This window comes from Magnolia sinica, chromosome 9, assembly GCF_029962835.1.
Source record: "Magnolia sinica isolate HGM2019 chromosome 9, MsV1, whole genome shotgun sequence".
NCBI lineage: Eukaryota > Viridiplantae > Streptophyta > Magnoliopsida > Magnoliales > Magnoliaceae > Magnolia > Magnolia sinica.
Genome location: NC_080581.1, coordinates 10,680,700 through 10,690,418, shown reverse-complemented (window position 1 = coordinate 10,690,418; position 9,719 = coordinate 10,680,700). Strand labels below are relative to the sequence as shown.

At 44.1% G+C, this 9,719-nt stretch overlaps 1 protein-coding gene across 1 annotated transcript; it reads left to right on the top strand.

Moving 5' to 3' along the window:
- The first annotated feature begins 4,821 nt into the window (after positions 1 to 4,821).
- LOC131254861 (uncharacterized) lies at positions 4,822 to 5,712 on the top strand. Its single transcript, XM_058255565.1, has one exon. The coding sequence runs from the start codon at positions 4,822 to 4,824 to the stop codon at positions 5,710 to 5,712; it is 891 nt and encodes a 296-aa protein (XP_058111548.1).
- The last annotated feature ends 4,007 nt before the right edge of the window (positions 5,713 to 9,719 follow it).

Here is a 9,719-nt window from a genome sequence, read left to right as displayed (position 1 = left end):
TCATTGTCAGTCAAGCGGTTTGTAAACTGTTCTATAAATTAATGGAAAAACTTTTATTGTTTAATAACATAAACAATACACACACACACACACAAAGAGACTTTCGCGCTTGACTTGCTCAAGCACTTGTGTCAATGTCGAGTGTTTGCTTCTAGGTTGTGCCCATTAGTTCATTACCAGCTGATTGGGATAACGAGCTCAGTTGGAAGGTGCTTTTCTCGGCCTTTCTCTTCCTTTGGCTTCCTAGCCACCGAGCTGTTCACTGCTAGAAGGGCACCTCCTCGGGTTTCGCCCTTTCCTTTCCTGGGCTCTCTAGCCGCTATGCTCATCACTTATGGACAGTAGATTGTTAATGTAAAAGAAAACATGCTTTTTTATTTATGAAAGGTTTTTTCATGTGATTAACACCTGAGGTGTTTTGTCGACCTGGCATGCTTGGGGTTTACAGCCGTCATTGGCTCCCCTTGTTGTCCACATCTTCCAATTTCCTTAACAGGTTCATTGGTGAGTGCTCCTCTACAATCGATTAAATTTGTTCATCATATTCTGACAATAACATCATTTAATAATTTTTTATATTTTATTTTTAATTATAATTTTTCTATAATATCGCGAGAAAAATGTAAAATCTTTGAAGATCTACTAAAAATTTCTCCGGCCAGATTTCTCAGTGTATTTAAGAAATGCGGATTGCGTGCCAGAGCCTTCCCGTGGAACTTCCTGCTATGGGGGAAGTTACGCGGGGCCCACTGGATATGTTTGTTAGAAATCCACTCGTCTATTTATTTTTAAAGATCATTATAGTAAATCATTCCAGAAATGACTCAAATCTAACATTTAGGTGATGACTCAAATCCAAAATTTAAGTGGGCCACACGACAGAGAATTAAATGTACATTGTTGAAACATTCATGGGGCCACAGAAGTTTTGAATCAACTTAATTTTTGTTATTTCAGTTCATCCAAGTAGGGAAGACCTTACGAACGGATCAGTATGGATGGCATATAAACATCACGGTGGGCCGGGGAGGTTTCAACTGTGGGCATTTACCTACCCACGTTTTCTTGTCGTGCGGCCCACTTGAGTTTTTGTCCATCAGTTTCTCAAGACCACAATAGGTCAGGGATCTAAAACTCAGATGGGCCACACCACAGGAAAAAGTAAGAATGGAAACGCCCACTGTTGAAACCTTCGTGGAGCCGATCATGGTGTTTATATGCCATCCAAACCGTTTATAGGGTTGTTACCACTCAGTTAAATTGTACGCATAATATCATCCTGATACAAAACATCTGTGGCCCCTCAAAGTTTCCAATGTTGAGCGTTCAATCTCTGCTGTTTCATGTGATGGGCCCACCTGAGTTTTGGATCTACCTGATTTTTGAAATCCTCTCGTATGGGATCTTGACAAACTGATGGACGAAGTGGATTTGTCACAAGCATCTCTGAGCTAAGTTATTTGATACTCTTGCAAGTGTGGTTGATACACAAGCATTCAAAATCCTACGACTGAAATTCCTTAACTCAAATAAAACTGCTCAAATTGTGGGACCCACTGTACATAGGCCATCAACCCAAAGTCAGATTGGTCGAACATGCTTGAACTCTTCCCCGCGGGTGCTTCTTGGTTGAATCCGAACCCTAGGGTGCTTTTCATCTCAACCGTACAGTCCACGTACCAAATCAGTTTCGCTTATGTTTTTTTTTTAATCCATTTAAGGTAGGTCTAGCAATTTGATCAGCTTTTTTTTTTTATTCACATTCATATGCCAGCTCTACATATTGTTACTGTATGAGTATCAACCATCAAATGCTGCCAGAGCATTAAACTTTTTCTCTCTGAGCTGTTAGGTAGGGGAGCAGTTAAAGCTCCCTGGCTTGGCCGTTGAGAACCCACCTTGCCACACAAATCCAATGAGCCATCTGATTTGATAAAATCCAATTCTACACGCAAAGCTATCTGCAAATATCTCAAGAAAAACCCAAGTGGGTCGAGCTTGCTGCATGTGAATTACCTGTAATTTCACTGATAGGGTATTTTTTTAACGGCTGTCATGGCACAATGAAAAAGTGTTATATGTATTTGTCATATACAAGCTCTTAATAGAAAGTAAAAAATTTCTTACATGAAATAATGATGTTATCCTTCTTACTTTAAAATTGCATATATATACATTTAATGTTTTTTCATTGAGCCACACAAGAAATTACATAGCCTGATGGCATGCAATTTGCATACAAACTCCAATTCCGGACCGATATGGCACAATTTTCCCTCATTGGTTGGATAGTATGGATTTCTATTATAATATTTTCTACCCACTTCTTAAGTTTTGGTTATCAATCCATCGATTGTATATGGTTGGCACATTTATCTTTAAAAAAATAATAATAATAAATTAAATAAATAAATAAAAATAATAAATAATAAATAAAAATACAATATTGATTGGATGATCTTAACCATCTTCTCTGGCAAAGTTCAATCCCTTAAAAATAGACATTGAGAATCCTAGTGGGTCAAGTTCATTTCACTATCTATCCGAACTAACACCGCACGGTTCTTTCTCTTGGCCAGACAACCATGACTATTATTTTCTCATTTTCCACCTTATCCTCAAGTGGTACTGGCCACCACAATCGTGTCACATACGTCTCTCAACTCAACTGCACAAATGGTGGGTCCCATTGTAAATGTAGTACAAAAATCACATAGATTGGATGATCTTAAACATCTAATTGATGAAGTACTCCAACCATCTACTAAAAGCTACCCGTACATAGTTCAAGGAAAACCCACATTAGTTGAGCCCGTATCACTGCCGGAGAGAATCCACCGCACGGCTTTCTCTCATGGGCTTAAGAACCTATATCTTGTTGTTTTCAACCTTTTTCTTAAGTGGTGATGGCTCATCCACCATAGAAATGTCACATTCATCTCTCAATCCTGACTATACGGACGTGGGTCCTATTTTGGATGCTCCAAAATTACACTAAATGAATAACCTTCACCTTCTGATTTGGTAAAGTCCAATCACCCAAGAAAAGCCTTCAACAAATAGCTAAAGAAAAATCCAAAGTAGGACCAGCCACCTAGTTGAGAAAACATGGCACAGTTCACTTGTTGTCCATATCTAAGCAGACAATAGAATAAATCGCATGAGCTTATATATTCCCTTTAAGGGAGTGAATACATTCAATTTGGGTATGTTGGCTAAGGAGCTCGGACTGGTGGTTATGAATCTTTACATAGAGCTGAAACTAACCCTGACTTTTGATCTGGTAGTGATTTGGAACCTCACACCTATTTGGAAGTACCAAATCGCTTAGTATCAATTCATGTTGGGACAAGTGTGGACAATGTTGCTTTTTTTGACATAGTTTGCTTTCTTCGGTTGATTCAATTGGTGCATAGGTTCCCTGACAAGCTAACTCTAGAATACAACACCCCGGCGTGCAGTTTTGTTTGTATATACCAAAGAAAATCCAACATTAGAACACCTGAGCACACTCCTTGCATTGGCTATAGAGGGAGAACCTGAAAGAGAAGGGAGGAAGATTTAGAAAGTTTCATGTTAACCTTAATCATTAGTGTTATGGGGAAATCCAACTCAATGAATTAAGTCTGCTATCTACCACAGAGCTCAGAGAAGCGACCTCGGAGGTGTATGACTGGCGGACAAGTGAGGCCAGGTCCACCTTCGGTACGAGCCGAAGCCTGCCTCGGCTTCTAGCCATCTTGTTATATCTACATGATAGTCAAGGTCCGAGGCTTGGGATCGGGAGTATCTTAGTTCCAGACCCAGATTTGAGGCCAAGGCCATATGTGTGCATTCTGGACGCTGAAGTGGGAAACTTCCTTACGTAGACATGACCGGGTATCTCACCCACAGATATGCTCCTCTAAGACATGATACACTACATAATCCCTGTATTGCGGTCGAAATCTCCACGATCACAATATCCAACTGATTGAGTGAATCGTGCCGAAACTAACAGACGCAGATCGCCCACTACGCAGGTATAAATATGAGAGGGCCCCATTGATATAGGTACGTAACATCTCACACCCTCTCTCGACATTCAACTTAGACCCGGATTCCCTTTACTTGACTTAGGCATCGGAGGTTCCCTTAGCTTAGCCAGGGTCTCCTTTACTCACCCCTTGTGTAGGATCAGGGTTCATTGGAAGTTCATCGCATTGAGTGGAGGGTGTTCTAAATTCTGTCCTCAACATTTTTTGGTGCCCTCTGTAGGAATCTGATACGAAAGGTCAGGTTCCTATTCTTAAGCATAATGGCAAGAGGAAAGAAGAAAGTGGTAGCTGCGGAACCGGAGCAAAATGATCAGACCCGTTCCTCTTCGTTAATTCACGCCGAATCAGCTCCAGGGCCTTCCTAGCGTTCTCATAATCGGGCAAGCAAGTATTGAGCTATATAAAGTGAGATACAAACCCTTCGTGACGAAATTAACCAGATGAAGTAACGACAGGAGCCACAACCACATCCTGCTTAGGAAAACCCTGTTCCTGAACCGATTGGTCCGGTTGTGTAAGCTCATTCCGTGCCGAGGAGTATGAAACCCGAGGGGCCTCAACGTTAACTCGCTCAGGCGCCAGCTTCGATTCAGAACCCTCCCTCGATCCAAATCTGAGTTCCGGTTCGGAACACAGCGACTCAAGCTCCGAAGAATGCCTCGATCACCTCAACCCTGGCACTAACGGATCTCCGACATGAGTTAGAAAGGAGAAGGGGGAGGAGAACTCTCAAAGTAGAAAACACATAAGAGATGGTGGGGGAAAACAAAGATCCGTGTGAGACATGGTTTGCAAGCTTAACAACAAGATTCTGACACTAGAAAAGAAGCAGCAGCCGTCATCAATTCCCGCCGTCGTTCAGGTAATGATGGAAAAGACCGAGCCTCCCTTCACCTTGACGATCATGAGCGAGGTGATGCCACAGAGGTTCCGGATACCTCCTTTCATCCAATACTCTTTGTTTGGTGACCCACACGAACATGTGGAGGCTTATCATTCGTGGATGCAAATCCAGACAACAATGGACGTAATGATATGCAGGGGGTTCTTGATCACACTCATAGGATCCACTCAAAGTTGGTACTGTCAGCTAAAACCCAACTCCATTGGTTCCTTCACAGAACTTAGCCGATTATTCCTTACTCAGTTCATAAGTGGGAAGAAGAGTCAGAAACCGAATACTCACTTGTTCACCATCAAGCAAGAGCCTAAGGAGTCATTGAAAAAGTACATCGCTCGCTTCAATAAGGAAGCATTACAAGTGGAGGACTACGACGACAATATATCACTCTCTGCCATGCGTAGTGGTCTGAAAGAGGAAAAGTTCACCTTCTCTATTGGGAAGAATCTGCCGAAGACATTAGCTGAACTCGTCGCCAGAGCTCAGAAGTATACTAATGCCGAGGAATTCTCCAACTCCCGCAAGAATGTTCAAGTGACAAAGCCAACTGGCAAAGGGAATAGGCCAAGGAACAAAGAATCTCATCCATCCAGCAAAGGACCAGATGACCGCGCTCCTCGTAATCGTCGTCCGAGCAGAAAACCAGAGAGAAAATTCCATTCCTACACCTCCCTCAACACATCTACTGAGCAAATTCTATTGGACATCAGAGGGCACAAACTTCTAAATTGGCCTGTCTGTATGAAGGTCGACCCCGATCATCAAGACAAGTGAAAGTATTACTGTTTCCATCGGGATCACGGCCACAACATAGCCGATTACGTGGATCTCAAAGATGAGATCGAGACCCTTACTCGTAAGGGACATCTGCGCTGATATGTCAAGGAAGAGAGAACCACTTGGAAAGAAGAGCAAGAACAGTCGAATAACACCACGGAAGAGCTAGCCAAAATCTACACCATCTTTGGGGGCTTATCCAATGGATGAGATTCGAACAGGGTCGAAAAGCCCATTCCCGGAAGTCTGATCCTGAACACTATATCCACATAACTGAACGGCCGAGTAAAGAACTCCGGGTTAGCCCGTGCAGTATGACCTTCTCAGAAGATGATGCGCGAGGAATCCAGCATCCGCACGATGATGCTTTAGTGGTTACTATGACCATAGCCAACCACAAGTTGTACCACATCCTGATTGACACCGGAAGCTTAACAGATGTAATCTACTCCAAGGCTTTCGAAAGAATGGGGATTTTAAGGTCATGCCCCAGACCTGTGAAGACTCCCTGCACGGCTTTGCTGGAGAAAGGGTGATCTCCGAGGGAGCTATCTCCCTCCCTGTGACTGTGGGAGAAGGACAACATCAAGTCACCCTCATGGTAGACTTCCTAGTTGTCAATATGTCATCGGTACACAACGTCATTCTGGGCAGACCTTCTCTCAATGCAATGAGGGCAGTCGTCTCCACCTATCATCTGATGATGAAATTTTTAGCTAAAGGCGGAGTAGGCTACCTCCGAGGCGACCAACGCGAAGCTCGGAGATGCTATGTGATAGCAGTGGAGAAAGGGTCTGTAAAACAAACGCTCACTGTCAACGTTCTAGATCCTAGAGGACCTGCAGAGGACTCAGCTGTGGAAGACCAGGAGAAAGTACCGCTCGATGAGGCAGACCTGAGCAAAACTGTTCAGCACGGAACATCATTGAATTCTGAGCAGTGGTCCAAAATGCTAGCCTTCCTAAGACAGCACTGAGATGTCTTCGCATGGTCGCATGGAGACATGCCCAGGATCTCTCCGGATGTCATGGTCCACAGGCTGAATGTGGACCCGGATCACAAACCCGTGAAGCAAAAGAGAAGACCGTTCGATGCTGAGCGGTATAAAGCCATAGTCGATGAAGTCTCTGTATTACTCGACGCTGGTTTCATAGAGGAAGTATATTATTCCAATTGGATCGCAAACATGGTCCTCGTCAGGAAAGCCAATGAAAAATGGTGGGTCTGTGTGGATTACTCGAATTTGAACAAGGCCTGTCTAAAGGATAGCTTCTCATTGCCTCGGATCGATCAGCTGGTGGACAACACAGCGGGGCACGAATTACTCTCCTTCCTAGATGTTTACTCCGGGTATAACTAAATCGTGATGCATCCCTCAGACAGGCAGAAGAATACCTTCGTCACTGACAAGGGACTCTATTGTTATCAGGTCATGCCATTTGGCCTGAAGAACGTTGTGGCAACATATCAAAGGCTGGTGAATCAGATGTTCGACAAACAGATCAGGCACACTAGGGAGGTTTACGTTGAAGACATGCTTATCAAGAGTATCAAGGCATCAGATCACTTGACAGACCTTGGAGGAACCTTTGCCGTCCTCCGGGAGTACCAGATGAAGTTGAATCCCGCGAAGTGTGCCTTCGGAGTTGGCTCCTGTAAATTTCTAGGGTTTCAAGTTAGCCAAAGGGGCATTGAAGCGAACCCTAATAAGATCAAAACACTCCTCGATATGAGTTCGCCTCTGACTATCAAGGAGATACAGTGCCTTACCGGACGAGTAGCAGCACTCGGACGATTCATATCCAAAGCAACGATAAATGCCTCCCCTTCTTTCAACAGTTGAAGGGTCATAAGAAGGCAGAATGGACGTCGAAGTACGAACAAGCTTTCCAGCAACTGAAACAGTATTTAGGCTTGCCACCCCTATTGTCTAAACCCGAAGAAGGCAAGCCCCTGTTCTTATATCTTTCGGTCTCGGCCTCGGCTGTCAGCTCATTCTTGATTAGAGAGGAAAGGGATAAGAGCATCCCGTATATTATGTAAGGCCATGGTGCCCACCGAGACAAGATATCTGGCTCTGGAGAAGTTAGCGCCCTGTCTCGTTGTCTCAGCTCAGAGGTTACGTCCATACTTCTAGGCTCATTCTGTCATCGTCTTGACCGATTCTCCCCTTAGACAAGTCCTCCAGAGGCCCGAAGTGTCGGGTCGGCTAACCAAGTGGGCCATTGAACTCGGGGAGTTCGATATCCAGTTCTGACTAAGGATAGCCATTAAGGGCCAAGCGGTGGCCGACTTCATTGCAGAATTCACCACTCCGAATGAGGAAGGGATCAATGCCGAAGTTGAGACGACTCCTTCGCCTGTTCCTCCAAGAGATCAAGACGCGATATCAGAACTAGGATGGATTCTCTATGTGGATGGGTCGTCCAATGCCAAGCGTGTCGGAGCAGGAATTGTCCTGGTCGCGCCTAATTCCATATCCATCCAGTATGCGATCAGACTCGGTTTCAAGGCCTCTAATAATGAAGCGAAGTACGAGGCTCTGCTGGCCGGGCTCAAGCTGGCAGCTAGTCTGGGAGTCTAGTCTCTCTAGGAACAAAGTGATTCCCAGTTAGTAGTGAACCATATCTCTACCGAATACGAGGCTAAGGAGACTAGGATGTTTGCCTACCTAGCCAAGGCAAGAAAATTGATAGAAAGATTTTGGAGCTACACTATCCATCAGGTTCCTAGAGTAGAAAATTTGTAGGTCGATGCCTTGGCGAAGCTAGCCTCAGCCATGGAAGGGAAGATCCTACGGGTCATTCTTGTGGAATTCATAGAACAACCGAGCATCGACCAAAAGGAGAAGAAAATGGTCAATCCGGTAGATGATACTCCGAGCTGGATGGACCCGATTTACAGTTACCTTACATCTGGTGAGGTCCCCTCGGATAGGTTGGAAACTAGGCACATGAGAGTCAGAGCAGTATGGTACGTAGTCCTGGACGGGATATTATACAAAAAAGGGCATTCATAGCCCTATCTCAAGTGTCTCCAACCCAATGAAGCGGATTACGTGATTTGAGAGATTCGTGAAGGCATTTACGGGAACCATTCTGGTGGTCGGGCCATGGCCTTGAAAATACTCCGCCAAGGGTATTTCTGGCCGACCATCAAGGAAGACTCGAAAAACTACGTTTAAAGGTACGACAAGTGTCAACGGTACGCAAATGTGCCGAGGCAACCTACGGAAGAGATGACCCCCATGAGTGGTCCGTGGCCATTCGCCCAATGGGGGATTGATATCATCGGACCTCTGCCCACCAGAAAAGGGTAGGCCAAATTCGCTATCGTCGCAGTTGATTACTTCACCAAGTGGGTCAAGGCTAAGCCGGTTGCGAAAATCACCAAGCAGAAGGTGATCAATTTTGTCTGGAAGAACATCATTCGCCGATTCGGGATTCCACGCACCATCATGTCTGATAATGGTGAGCAATTTGATAACAACAAGTTTCGAAGTATGTGTCAAGGGCTTGGCATCTCTAACGCATATTCTTCGCCTCAACATCCACAATCTAATGGACAAGTAGAGGCAGTTAATAAAGTCATCAAGCACCATCTCAAGACAAAATTAGAAAAAGCGAAAGGTAAATGGGCCGAAGAATTCCCATTCGTCCTCTGGACTTACTGTTCACTCCCCAAGTATAGGGTTGTGATGTAGTAATAAACTTGATAAGACCGAGGTCGAATCCTAAGGGACTGAAACCTATACGTAGTCTGAAACTAAGTAGAACTAGAACTAGATTAAGATGAAATCTAAATCGAATATAATTGAGGGAATAATGATGAAATATTTATTTAAAACTTAGAGAATTCAGAGGAAGGAAACTAGGGTGCCAAGGATCTACTTGTAGCAATTGGGAAGCTACCTTGTAATGATTCAAGGACACAACTAAAATCAGAGTCCCATCCTATCCAATTAGTAAGAAGAGATTTGTCAAATCTCTGACCTTCTCATGTAT